The 14,308-nt window shown below is 41.7% G+C and overlaps 1 protein-coding gene across 5 annotated transcripts; it reads left to right on the forward strand.

The window, feature by feature from the left end:
• The first annotated feature begins 328 nt into the window (after positions 1-328).
• On the forward strand, positions 329-10,977 carry LOC140588309 (uncharacterized). 5 transcript variants are annotated; one of them, XM_072710272.1, is made up of 16 exons: positions 329-444; positions 2,725-2,917; positions 3,402-3,522; positions 3,640-3,705; positions 3,896-3,940; positions 4,646-4,792; positions 4,929-4,976; positions 5,190-5,295; positions 5,697-5,792; positions 6,054-6,149; positions 6,413-6,508; positions 7,836-7,951; positions 8,405-8,565; positions 9,793-9,857; positions 10,346-10,440; positions 10,769-10,977. In XM_072710272.1, the coding sequence occupies exons 4-16, from the start codon at positions 3,690-3,692 to the stop codon at positions 10,882-10,884; spliced, it is 1,203 nt and encodes a 400-aa protein (XP_072566373.1). In that variant the 5' UTR covers positions 329-444; positions 2,725-2,917; positions 3,402-3,522; positions 3,640-3,689; the 3' UTR covers positions 10,885-10,977. The 5 variants fall into 5 exon arrangements, with proteins under 5 accessions (XP_072566373.1, XP_072566374.1, XP_072566375.1 ...); XM_072710273.1 differs by lacking the exon at positions 329-444 and adding an exon at positions 909-2,350; XM_072710274.1 differs by lacking the exon at positions 329-444 and adding an exon at positions 2,355-2,477.
• The last annotated feature ends 3,331 nt before the right edge of the window (positions 10,978-14,308 follow it).

Here is a 14,308-nt window from a genome sequence, read left to right on the forward strand (position 1 = left end):
CATAAAAAAAGCCCTTTTTTACTGAGAGCAATACAAGGACTTGATTGCAGGACGGCGGTTGTCCATCACACAATGGCAGTGACTAGAACTGGATTTTATTGGCTCTGACGGTCCCAGACAATTGCGCATGCGCGAAGTGGGTCTGCGTCTTCATCTTCAGGCTAGAAGATTCTCTGACAGTGGACCGTTTTGGACGGAATTTTATTATAAAAATTACATAGGATTACAAACTAAACAAAGTTTTTTTTTGTCAAATATTGCGTTCTGTGTGCTTGTGAAAGAGTGTGTGCTAGGGTGTTAGAGATGTCTCTGTTGGTTGAACGTGGACTATTGACACACTTTTCATACACAAACTTTAAAAATAATGTTGTTGAGATTTCATTCTTCTTCCTTATCTTTTACAGGTATTTTATGAAGAACAGGACCCGAAAGTCCCCTTCAAAGGTGAGTTGTCCCCATACCTAACCCAACCATCAATTTGAATCTGAAAGTAACTGTTATAAAACTAAAATAATTTAATTTTTTGTAAAATTTAAATACAGGTTGATGTGGAAGATATTAAAAAAATGATGAGCACAGCCTGATTTAATGTTTTATTGTTATTCTTTTTTAATTCAATGAATTTTTTTATGAAACATTTATGCTTCAAAATATTTCGTTTTTATATCTTCAATCCCAGATGTATCACAAAAAATGGAGACGACAAACTGCACAATTACGAGCATTGGTGGAGTCTAGTGATTCAGATGAGAATCCAGGTCCCTCAAATGAGAGTGATAATTTTGGCCTCTCTTTTGCTGATAGTCCAACAGACATACAGACACAAGAGCAGTCTGATACAGGAGAAGACGAGTATCGAGATGATCATCACCCACCAGACAGTGATGGTGAAAGTGATTCAAAAATTGAAACTTTGTCTGAGGAGGAATCAAGTGATCTGAGAAGTGATTTGGCAAAATGGGCTGTAAAAAATAAGGCAACGCGCACATCGGTTGATGAGCTGCTTTTGGTGTTACGTAAACATGGCCACCGGCTGCCAAAAGATGCCAGAACCCTTTTAGGAACCCCACATGAAATAGAAGTCAGGGATCTATGTGGTGGCCAATTCCTTTACTTCGGTGTGGAGACGGGACTTTTGAAAACGTGCTCACAGTATCCCGATTTCTTTTCATCAGAAAATGAGATGCTGCTAAATTTCAGTGTAGATGGTGTGCCATTGTTTAAATCATCAAATGTACAAATGTGGCCCATTCTATGTAGTGTGAAAAAGTTTGAGCCGTTTATCGTTGCACTATTTTGTGGAACTGCAAAGCCAAACAGCGTTACTGATTACACGTCTAGTTTTTTAACAGAACTGAAGGCACTCCAACAACATGGGGTTGAGTTCCAAAACGGAACAATAAATGTAAAAGTGAATGCTTTTATTTGTGATGCCCCAGCGAGAGCATTCCTAAAATGCATCAAGTCCCACAATGCCTACAGCAGCTGTGAGCGGTGCACCATTGAAGGACATTATGTAAGTCACAGAGTTGTATTCAACTACCAGTCGCAGGAGAAGATTGATGCAAGAACAGAAGATGACTTCATTAAACAGGCATATCCCATCCACCAAACTGGTTGCTCACCCCTGATCGCTGCAGGCTTGCAGTGCATACAACCGTTTGTGCTAGACTATATGCATGTTGTCTGCCTAGGGGTTGTCAGACGATTGCTGAACTTTCTAAAACAGGGACCTAGAGAGTGTAGGCTGTCCTCAAGGCAAATTGGAGAAATTTCAGCAAAACTCTTGTCCCTCAGTGGAAAGCTGCCAAGAGAATTTGCCCGACAGCCATGAAGTCTAACTGATCTGGACAGATGGAAAGCGACGGAATTCAGGCAGTTTTTACTCTATACTGGACCGGTTGTTCTCAGAGGCATTCTGCAAGACAATTTTTACCATCACTTTTTGACAGTGTCAGTTGCCATGTCCATACTGTTGGACTCCAATGGCATTACACGAATGTCATCCATTGGCTACGCTGAAGAACTTTTAGTATATTTTTATAGAACATCTACCAAGCTCTACAGCCCGATCTTTCCATCCTATAATGTCCATGCCCTGATCCACTTGTCTGAAGATGCAAGGCACTTTAAAACATCTTTGAATGACATTTCTGCCTTTCAGTTTGAAAACCACCTGCAAAAACTAAAAAAATGTGTCAGAAATGCAAAAAACCCAATTGCACAACTATCGAAGAGGATAGCAGAAATGGACAATTCAAAAATTCCTATCTCACCAGCAGCACATGGGACATTTTTGTCAACTAAGAAGAAGGACTCCTGTTTTTTTTTGGGACATTCCTTTGCCTTGGTAAAGGAAAGAAGGCCAGAAAAGACATGTGTGTGTGATGTGTACAGTCTTAATACTTTGGACAGTTTTTTCACCAGTCCATGCAACTCAAAACTGATTAACATTGCTGTACTGCGTGATGAAAGAGGTACCCAAAAACGAGAGCTGATTGAGGAGAAAAAACTGAAGCACAAGGCAGTTTGTCTACCATACAAAAGTGGCTACGTATTTATGCCATTGCTTCATGGCATTGAAAGGAACTAACCAGCCTAGGATAAGTGACAGAAGAAAATGAGAGTCCACTAATAGCTGTTCATCTTTTAATGTTAGAAGTTTTTAGTTACAAATGATTGTCATTCACTTGTTCGCAGTTGTCTCATTTGTTTTTTCTATAGACCAGAACAATGTGGACTAGAGCGGTGTGGAGAGAGGAGACTATGGAGATGGAGGAAGTGATACCATCATGTTGGGTTAAGAATGGTGGTGTATTGTGGCCTACACAAGGAGCTGCGAGAGCGTTGAAGGCCTGCAAAGAACCAGAAGAATCATGGACAAAATTCCCATTAATAAAAATGAAGATTCAGTCAGGTATGCGTTTTGTAAGGCAAAGACTTATGTCATATGAACGTAAGGCAAATTTCAAATCGTCAACGCATACATATGGACATTTCTTATTTTTTTCTCTTTTACATGAACATTAAAGTGCATTTATCTATCTCTTATGTATGTTTTGTCATTTCTAGCCTGCTATAATGTCAGTTTTACTTGTTTATTTTGGTGAGACTCTTAACCAGAAGCACAACACAAACGGTCTCATCCAGAAAAAAACAACAAAATGAGAGGAAGCAAAAAGCTTATTTAGTCCTGCCCCTTCCTCACAAAATCGTATCATGCAATAAAAAGTCATTCAATAGCCCGTTTATTGTTGACTGTTGGCATGCAAGATGATATCCGCTTATAGAAATGAAACAAGTATTTTATAATAGCCAAACTTGCATTTTTGCCCAGTTGCTTTTGTATATTAAGATTTACTCATTTGTATGCATTTTACCATTGCTGTATGTACTTTCAGATGACAAGAATGAATGCGAGAAGTATGATTTTACTACAACTGCTGAATTAAGTGGCTCAGAAGAAGAGTTACCGATGAAGAGGAGGCCAAAAAAAAATTTTTAATCCCAACTACCAAATTGGTATGTAGTGCACTTTTACTAATTTGATCATTTGTAAGACTTTTTTTCCTTTTTTTCTTCATTGTTGCAGAATATGTAATTGTCTATCAAATATTTATTGACTTTTTTTCCTTTAAGATGAACCATCTGTCAATGAAGACAGTGAAAAAGAATCTTCTCCAGGTCTTATGATAAAGAGTACAGGTATGTAATAAAAAAAATTAGGTTTTCACATTTATTTTCATACCTCTGTCACAACAATGAGGTTGGAGTAGGGTTTTATAACCTTTTTCAATTCAATTAATGTCAATTCAAACTAAGACAGTCAAGACAGGTATGCCTGATTCTTTGAAAGATGACTGCTGTCTTACAGAATGCATATTACTAATTTTAGGTGAAAAGGCTACCAAGAAGATTCGAACATTTATTGCTTGTGAAGGTAGGTGTTAATTTACAGGAACCAGTGCACTGAAGGCAATGTCTACATGTCCCCAAGGGCTACATCATTGTAACATTGTATTTTTAGAGTAACCCAACAAAAGAATCTTGTGCACAGCTAGTGTGATCGTCAGGTGCAGGTTGGTAGCAGGAACATTTAAAGTAAAACAGTGAAATAAACCACTGCATGCTGAAAAATTTACAGAATCTTTGTGAACACGTTTTGCCTGTAGCTACCTCTGATTGTTGCTCACTCAGAACAAAGATTCAGTGAAGTTTTTTTTGTGTGCGGTGGTCAAATTTATCTGTTTTGCTTTCATTGTATTTTTAGTTTGTAATAACAAAAGTGTTTGTTGGAGTGAAAAGGGGGTCAAAAGGGGGCAGTGACATCGTGGTGGTGGGTCATGTCACATAATCATGTCATATGAAGATGGGGGTGGGCTCAGTATGTTTGAATCATAGTAGAGATGTAATGGTTCTTACTGCAAACTCACAAAGTCACACTATTCGGTAAATATTGCACAACTACTAACACAACAAAAAAAAGCCACATTTGGCAAATACAAGTAATGAGAATCAAGCCAAGAAAAGAATAACAAAAGTTATGCGCATTAAGTACACATCATTGTAGCATTTTAATCACCGCCGTGGACCAATTAGTTACTATAGTTTTGAAAGTACTTTATGACTGTTGACTTTATTACAGATGACTTTGTTCTTCCAACTCCTCCCAAAATGAACAATGCACAGTCTGGTAAATATGGCACAACTACCAACACAATGAAAATAGGCCGCATCCCGCATTCTGCAAATACAAGAAATGGGAATCAAGCCAAGAAAAGACTAAGAAAAGGTATGTACATCCAGAGCACATTGTAGCATTTGAATCACCACCGTGGCTGTGTCAGTATCAGGCCAATTAGTCACTACAGTTACTAGTTAAGGTTTTTTTTTATTTTTAATTTTTAAATGACTGTTGCTTATTACAGATGACTTTGTTCTTCCAACTCCTCCCAAAATGACAGATGCACAGTTAGGTAGGTGGTTGTGTGAAACTAATTTTGTCTTTGATTGGATGAAATATTTTGAAGTTTAGTATGCCAGAACTGAAAGGTTACAACTTGAATTGAATGCCACAAAATATAATTCTCAATTGTCTTTTATGTTAATTTAAACTTTTAATGTTTATGTTGACTAACCAAATATGTGTAAAAGTAATTTTAAATTATTGACATATTAACCATTCCCAGTGTCTAAAAACACAGAAAGAACCCAAATGGACATCACCTCAAGACCTCAATCCTTGGCACACAGTGGTAGCAGCAGTCCCTCTGAGTCTCTTTGTAATGATCGAAGGTATTTAATTTAAATATGATCAAAAGTGCAATATTGTCAGTATAAACACTGTTTAAAGCACTGTTATTATTATTATTCCTAACTTATCGGGCTTATGCTTCTCTGATCAATACCTGAACTTCATATTTTGAACACTTTGTAATTTGTAAGTCGCTTTGGATAAAAGCGTCTGCTAAATGACTCAATGTAAATGGTATTAGATTTCTTTTTGTTATGGACATCACAAACTAGACGAACCAATTGCACTGATAGAGTGCTTTTAGCACTTCCAAATGTAAGAAAATGTTTGATGTACTGACCCAGTAAAAATAAAATTGCAACACAAAAAAATTCCCACTACTTAGAATTATACTTCGTTGGCAATACCTGCTGTAGCAATTTCCAAATTTTTTTTTTACCAGATCATTCAGCCCTAGGCCTGGTCAAGAGAGTCAGTCCAGATCCCTTTCTCAGAGACGGCGTGGGGGTTCCTCAGGGTCTTCCACTCATAGACAGAGGTATTTAATTTAAATCTGATCAGAAGTACAATATTTTCACTATAAATGAAGCAGTGTAAAGCTGCAGTCTGAACTACACATCTTCCATTTGTAAGAAAATGTTTGGCATAGACCTCAATAAATGTCATATGTTCTTATTATTTTTATTTAACTTTTTTTGTAAAAATAGAAATTGCGACACAAAATGATTCCACTACTTAGAATTATGCTTCATTTGCAATAACTGCTGTAGCAATTTCCCTTCTTTATTTTTTAAACCAGATCATTCAGCCCTAGGCCTGGTCAAGAGAGTCAGTCCAGATCCCTTTCTCAGAGACGGCGTGGGGGTTCCTCAGGGTCTTCCACTCATGGACGGAGGTATTTAATGTTAAATATGATCAGAAGTACAATATTTTCACTATAAATGAAGCAGTGTAAAGCTGCAGTCTGAACTACACATCTTCCATTTGTAAGAAAATGTTTGGCATAGACCTCAATAAATGTCATATATTCTTATTATTTTTATTTAACTTTTTTTGTAAAAATAGAAATTGCGACACAAAATGATTCCACTACTTAGAATTAGGCTTCATTTGCAATAACTGCTGTAGCAATTTCCCTTCTTTAAGTTTTTAAACCAGATCATTCAGCCCTAGGCCTGGTCAAGAGAGTCAGTCCAGATCCCTTTCTCAGAGACAGCGTGGGGGTTCCTCAGGGTCTTCCACTCATGGACGGAGGTATGTAATGTTAAATATATATACACTCGCCTGAAGGATTATTAGGAACACCATACTAATACTGTGTTTGACCCCCTTTCGCCTTTAGAACTGCCTTAATTCTACGTGGCATTGATTCAACAAGGTGCTGAAAGCATTCTTTAGAAATGTTGGCCCATATTGATAGGATAGCATCTTGCAGTTGATGGAGATTTGTGGGATGCACATCCAGGGCACAAAGCTCCCGTTCCACCACATCCCAAAGATGCTCTATTGGGTTGAGATCTGGTGACTGTGGGGGCCATATTAGTACAGTGAACTCATTGTCATGTTCAAGAAACCAATTTGAAATGATTCGAGCTTTGTGACATGGTGCATTATCCTGCTGGAAGTAGCCATCAGAGGATGGTTACATGGTGGTCATAAAGGGATGGACATGGTCAGAAACAATGCTCAGGTAGCCCGTGGCATTTAAACGATGCCCAATTGGCACTAAGGGGCCTAAAGTGTGCCAAGAAGACATCCCCCACACCATTACACCACCACCACCAGCCTTAAGGCATGATGTTCTCATTCTGTTTATGCCAAATTCTGACTCTACCATCTGAATGTCTCAACAGAAATCGAGACTCATCAGACCAGGCAACATTTTTCCAGTCTTCAACTGTCTAATTTTGGTGAGCTTGTGCAAATTGTAGCTTCTTTTTCCTATTTGTAGTGGAGATGAGTGGTACCCGGTGGGGTCTTCTGCTGCTGTAGCCCATCCGCCTCAAGGTTGTGCGTGTTGTGGCTTCACAAATGCTTTGCTGCATACCTCGGTTGTACCGAGTGGTTATTTCAGTCAAAGTTGCTCTTCTATCAGCTTGAATCAGTCGGCCCATTCTCCTCTGACCTCTAGCATCAACAAGGCATTTTCGCCCACAGGACTGCCGCATACTGGATGTTTTTCCCTTTTCACACCATTCTTTGTAAACCCTAGAAATGGTTGTGCGTGATAATCCCAGTAACTGAGCAGATTGTGAAATACTCAGACCGGCCCGTCTGGCACCTACAACCATGCCACGCTCAAAATTGCTTAAATCACCTTTCTTTCCCATTCTGACATTCAGTTTGGAGTTCAGGAGATTGTCTTGACCAGGATCACACCTTTATATGCATTAAAGCAACTGCCATGTGATTGGTTGATTAGATAATTTCATTAATGAGAAATTGAACAGGTGTTCCTAATAATCCTTTAGGTGAGTGTAAATTGCGACACAAAATTATAATTCCAACTACTTAGAATTATACTTCAGTTGCAATTACTGCTGTAGCAATTTCCCTTTTTTATTTTTATTTTTTAAGCCAGATCATTCAGCCCTAGGCCTGGCCAAGAGTGTCGGTCCAGATCCCTTTCTCAGAGACGGTGTCGGGGTTCCTCAGGGTCAAAATTGAGGAGGGAAGACTTCCCTATGTCTGAAAAAAGTAAAGTTATTCTCTTAATTTTGCTGACGAATAATTAGGAGTCTTCCAGTGTCCCTAGCTGTCCCCAAAGTTTAAGTTGAATCAGACTAAACAGTTCAATATGACTCTTTGCTGATTCTTCAAACTAACCTGATTTTTTTTCACATGAGCACATTGTAACACAAGTTTTTTTTTTTTTTTCCCCCACTAGCAGATTTTTCTATTTATTTTATGTGAATTTGTGTTCAAGTGAAAATTGCCTAGTAAATACAAGTTACTTTTAAGGTGTCTTATTTTAAGTGTTTAGATGTATTTTAAATAGAAATTAGACATTTGTCTAGAAATATCACAAATATTCTTGGTAAAATTGAGTTTTTGCAGTGCTTTTTTTTTGTGAAAATGAACTGATTTTGTGGTGTAGAGCATACTCACTACATTATAAAAATAATAATCGGTCGCTTCTTTTTTGGCTAGAATTTCAGAAGAGAGTTCTTCAGCTCCTTGTTGATATCAAGGATACAATTCGCGTTGCCACCTCTGCTGGAACAGCATATGAATTAAATCCTGCAAACACTTTAGAAGAGCTCAAAGCTTTAGAGAATCGCCTGGAGGACGTTAATGAGGGAGCAGAACTGGTAAGTTTTAACCCTCAGGTGCTATTGGGGTCTGAGTATCAGGCTAGTGAAACATGGTTTCACAACTCTAATGTACATGGGGCTCAGTGCTAAAGATTCGCAGAGATATTATGCCCCTCCCTGATTGGGTGCAAGACAAACACTCAAACTCACTCATCTAATAAGTACAGCTTCATGGGGCATTTCACATTTTGATTAATAGACAACAGCAGAGACAGAAAAGACAAAGAGCGGCCTGTAGAGTGTGCACAGCATGTTTTGATCTGGGTAATGTCTTTACAGCAGGAAGTGCCTCTGGCTTCATGCACTTCTGAGGTGTGTTATGCTAGTAGCAGCTAATGTACCACTGTAGTAGTAATGTAGCAGGACAAGTGCTAAAAAAACCCCCGCAACAAAACGGTTACATAAGTGCTGGCAGTTCCATTATGACATTTGGCTTGTTCAAGGTATAGTTCAAAATTATGTTTTAGCTTACCTCAAGGGCATCCAGGATGTAGGTGTCTTTGGTTACGTTCACACGGCAGGGCTTAATGTTCAATTCTGATTAAAAAAAAATAAAAAATTAATACATTTTTGCAAGGCCGTTCACATTTCCAATTAAATGCGACCTTTTGTGATCTCCTGTGTGAACGTGAAATGACCCAGAAGTGACCCGTATGCGCAGAAGAGTACTCAACGGTCAACAACGTCACTTGTTGTTTGCGGAAGTAGCTAAACAATGACGTGCGGGTCAGATACATGCGACCTGGCTGTTCAGACTAAAGTCGCATTGCAAAAGATCGGATGCGTATCAGATTTGGACCACATAAGATCTTTTGAAAAGATCACATATGTGTCGTTCAGACTGTCAAGAAAAGATCAGATACAGGTCGCATAGGGGCAAAAAATTGGGACCGGAATTGGGTCGTTTCAGCCTGCAGTGTGAATGTAGCCTTTGTTTTTGCAGTAGTTTAAATTTTTATATTTTTAGGTCAAACCGTTCAGTTTTCAGTCATATAATGCAGGTCTATGAGACCTAAAAATATCAAAATTTAAACTACTGCAGAAACAAAGACACCTACATCTTGGATGCCCTTGAGGTAAGCTAAAACATACCAAAATTTTATTTCAAAGTGAACTATACCTTTCACCTTGGTGACCTTGTCCTCATGTGCCTGCCTGTTTTCATGTGCCTGCACTTTACTTGACCACTTTTTCTGGTTTTAATGTCTTCTTGTTCCTTTTCAGAGTAAACATCTGAAGAGATTAGGAGGGGTTGATGCTGCAGACCATGTAAAGAAGTCAATGGCTGCGTAAGTATCTTTGTTCCGTTTTTGCATTAGTTTATAGTTGGGGTGTACGTTCGTATATATTCGTGTATTCCTATTCGTATTGAACCATTCGGTACAAGGCTTTCGGTTCGGGTACGCATTTTAAAACCGAACAGTTATTTCATTTCATTTTTTACAAGCAGCCATTTTGTTTTATATGCTCCTAAGAGTCAATTATTTACATTTACATTCAATTGCTCCATTGCTCAAAGTAAAAAATATCCTACTTTATGATGTTAGTTTTAATAATAAAAAAAAAAAAATTAAGGACAATTCTCTGGCATTTATTTTTGCTGTATCAAAAACGTACCGAACTGTGACAAGTGTATCGTTTTGAACCGAACCGTTGATTTTGTGAACCGTTACACCCCATATTGATGTTCCCTGTCATATACTGTCATGCGCTACATTTTTATAATGAACTTGATTGCAATATAATACTCTAATATAAATCTGTTTTACCATGGCAGAACTATGACAAATAAAATGATGGCTCTAATGAGCCTCAGAGGAAGGAGTGGGAAGGTGTCCTTTATGAAGACCCATCTTTACAAGCTCATCTGTGGTGAGTTTGCTTTAACATTTTTTAACAATGTTTTAAATAATATAGAATATAGTAAGCAGAATAATAATTCATAAGAAATCATTTTAGTTGGAGGACTCTACAGAGCATACTGTAATATTATATATAATACTCCATTCTGGGCTCTAGACTAACTTCTCTACTGGCAGTACTGGTTACTACCAACTGCCTTTTCTTGCTCACCCAAGCATGTTAGTAAATACTAATTTATATAGTTGAAACATTGGCAATGCCACAAGTTGATATGTACAAAATATTGGAGAGGTTAGTGTTTGCTAATAATGATCTTTTTTTTTTTTTTTCTTTTCAGACGTGGTGTTCAGCTCATTTGATACTACAACAACAAAAATAAATGAACACATGGCCAAATATTTAAAATATGCACCAGAGAGGATGGGTGGCGGTGGCAGAAAAATTGAAAAATAACTAGCCATGTTCAATGTGGCCCAGTGTTTGGGCTGTTCTAGTTCAACAAGTGTTTGTGTAAAATGTTTTACGTAATAAAGCATGTTTCTTTAATCAGTGAAATGTCTTTATTAATCTTCTTCCTGGTCTTGCTTTTACCAATTGGCTTTGTCCTAGCTGACTCTGCATGTCCACTAACTCGTTTATGTATCCATTTCAAGGTGTTTGTTCTGTTGAAAACATCAGTACTTTAGTGAAAACAGTTTAACAAAATAAACTGTTGAAAAGCAGGACTTTAGTGACGTTGAAATTTTAACGTTGATTGGATTTGCAAAATCTAAACTAAAATCAATATTGATTCAATGTTGGCAAATTCACCTATGTTGACAAACGTGACGTTGGAATGACGTTGCTATTTCAACGTTGATTAGATTTGCAAAATCTAAACAAAATCCAACGGTTATCCAACACTGACACCTGACGTTGATTCAACGCTGACTCCACGTTAAAATGCCAGCTGGGTAATATCAACCAATATAGAGAGAGTTTGCTGGACCATATTAGTCTTGATACAGCTTCTGCCGCCACATTAGACCAATCTCTCTGGGCTCCTTTGATCAGCTCCATCACCTAGTGGCGGTGGGGGGTCGCAGGTTTGTCCCACTGCGGTCTTTGTTGTTGGTGTGGGGGGGGGGGCCTATGGGCTTGGGGTGTCTGGGGGTTCCCTGGGGGGGGGGGGGGGGGTTTCTGGGGGGGTTCGGCGCTGGGACTGCGGTCCTGGCCTGGATGGGGCTTTGGTGGCTCTTGGGTGGCGTCTTTCTAGCGGCTGCATGCAGCGCTGCTGGGGTAGCCTGTGCCGGCGGACATAGGTGGCCGGCCTGGCGGCCGTGCTGCTCCTGGGTGGGTCCGGGGCGGGCTTGGGGTTCTGGGGGCGCTCTGCCTCCGGGCTGGGGTTCCGGCTGGGCTGGGGGGGCTTGGGTCCTGGTGGGTGGGTCGCGGGGTGTGGGCTGGCGCATGCACTGGGGTCCAGCCCCGGTGCGGGGACCTTCGGCGCATTGGAGGGGCTGGGGGCCTCTTTAGCTGGTGGGGAGGTTGTTACCATCTGCCCGCAGGTGGTCCCTGCCTTAGGGGTATCCACTCTGCGGGGGTGGGGGGGAATCCAATAGAGTAGGAGAATGGACCCAACCTGGGTGTCTATTGTCTTATGTAGTCTGGGAGTTGACTGAATGGTGGGGTGGGTGTAGTTTTTCCCTCTGTGGTGGGGTCTGGTTGGCTGCCCCGGGCTCTGTGGTGCCCGGTGGTGCCGCTGCTCTGGGCCCCCGGACTGGATGGGCCTCGGCTCTCCCGCCCTGGGTGGATTTCGGGGAACGGGGGTGCTTATGGGGGTCAGCGGGGGGGCTGGCTCCAGAGGGGGGGTACTTTGCCCCCCCCGATCCTTTCCTCCCCATCCCTAAATGCTTCCCTCCTCCCGCTCCGTCACCCCAACACACATATAGGGCTTTGAGGTGCAGGTGCGTCGCTGGGATGCAGGGGAGGTATTCCTCCTCTGTCCCCCTGTGACCACCTGTGTCTCAATCACACATCACAACTTAGACACTCTCATTACTTACTCTCTCACGACACATACATTTAGGGCCTTGGGGGTGGGCACAAGGAATGGCGTCCAGAGGGCGGTCTGTTCATTCAGCCTTACCTCTGGTGCCAGTGCCCACTTCTCAATTTTAAGTTGCACATAGACATTGAGGGTTCTGGGGAGGGGCCGAGCTGACACCAGCTGCTGATTGGCAGAGGGTGGTTAGCACCATGCCCTTCCCCTGTTTTAAAGCACTTTAGAACAACACGCACCAACACCACATATGAGCGGGCGGAGGGAAGCATGGGGTCTTTTCACACCCCCGTTCTCTGTTCACCATCTGGGGCCGGGGGCTGGGAGGAGCTGGCCGTCCGGTCGGGGTCTGGACAGGTGGGCTTCTCGGCTGCTGTGGGGTCCGGGGTGGTCTTCTTGTCCCCATGCCAGAGGAAAAAAGGGATCCATCTCCGAGGTCTGGTGGCGGATTGCCCCTCTGGGGGCGGTGGTGCCTAGATCTCGGAGTATAGAGTATATATGGGGAGTGTGAATGTGCGTACGGCGTTCATTTCTGTGTCTTCATGTTGGGTGAATGGGTGAATATTTGTTTATGTGTGCATGAGGGTGGGAACGTATGCTTGTGTATGTGTACGCCTGTTTGTCTATACGTATGTGTCAGGTTGGGTCTTAGACTCCACCTGAAATAACATCTCAGGCTCTATTCCCCCCCGCCACACTCCCTGCTGGTGGATGAGGCCCCTGGCTGCCGATGCGTTGGTGGTTCTCGATGTCCGGGGCTGGATGCTCTGGTGTGTGCTGGTTCACGCTCGGCGGTTGCCTGCCGGGGCCTGGCCCTTCCAGCTCTGTCGGGGCCCTGGCTGGGGGGTGGGGGGGCCCTTGGATCTCTGGGCCCAGGGTCCGGTCTGCCCTGGTGTGGCCGGCCGCCGGCGGGGCCTGCGTGCTCGTCGCCACGGCCCCCTGGGGCTCCTGTGATGTGGCTGCCGGATGGCCCCCCTCCGGAGCGCTCCTCTGCCCTTTTCTCGGTGGGGGCTGCAATTGTCCCTGCGGTGGCCCTCCTGGGGTTCCCGTGCCCTGGGGGGCCTCTGGATATCTGGGGCCCGGGTCTCCTCCGTGTCGACTTCATGTCCTGGGTGGGCGGGGCTGTGGCTCCCCACACACACTACTAGACAATTACATGGAGAAACCTTAGGAACACCAGCGCGCTGACACACAGGTGTACACACAGGTGCTCACGGACACATGCTCACGGACACACACTGTCTTGATCGGCTGTTGTTTCTGGGCATGGGTTGTAAGGCTGGTTGTGTGTGCTGTTCAACAACATTTAACGTTTGATGGTCGTTGTGATTAGTACAGGTGTTGTATGTTGTCTTTCTCTTTTCAACAGACATGGAAGCAGATTATCTGTTTTTTTTTCTTTCTTTTTTTTCTTTTGTTTTTTTTTCTGTTTTCTTTCCATTCCTCTCTCTCCCTCTCTCTCTCTTCCCTCCTTCTCCTTTGTCCCCCCCACTCCCTCTCCTTCTTTTGAGGAAGTAAATAAAAATATAAAATAAATAAATAAATAAATAAATAATAATAATTAAAAAAATAATAATAATAATAAAATAAATTCATAAATAAATAAATAGATAGATACAGATAAAGTAGTCCCCCGCAGAGGGGGGGTGGAGGAGGGAATATAAAAAAATAAAAATAAATAAAAAAAATACATGTGTATAAGATACTTCTAATACATACATGTTTCTAATTTGGCCTATGTGATTAGGGATGCTGTTGTTGTTAGAGAGACTGCTGGTTCTGAGGAGACGTGCTGGGGAGGCTGCTGGTTCTGGGGAGGCTGGTGCTGGGAAGGCTGCT

This window comes from Paramormyrops kingsleyae, chromosome 3 (assembly GCF_048594095.1).
Source record: "Paramormyrops kingsleyae isolate MSU_618 chromosome 3, PKINGS_0.4, whole genome shotgun sequence".
NCBI classification, from domain to species: domain Eukaryota; kingdom Metazoa; phylum Chordata; class Actinopteri; order Osteoglossiformes; family Mormyridae; genus Paramormyrops; species Paramormyrops kingsleyae.

Excerpts from the sequence above, each read along its gene's own strand:
- LOC140588309 (XM_072710272.1), top strand. Across the intron at positions 6,150-6,412 it reads TCTTCCACTCATGGACGGAG|ATCATTCAGCCCTAGGCCTG; the intron begins GTATTTAATGTT and ends TTTTTAAACCAG. Across the intron at positions 8,566-9,792 it reads TTAATGAGGGAGCAGAACTG|AGTAAACATCTGAAGAGATT; the intron begins GTAAGTTTTAAC and ends GTTCCTTTTCAG.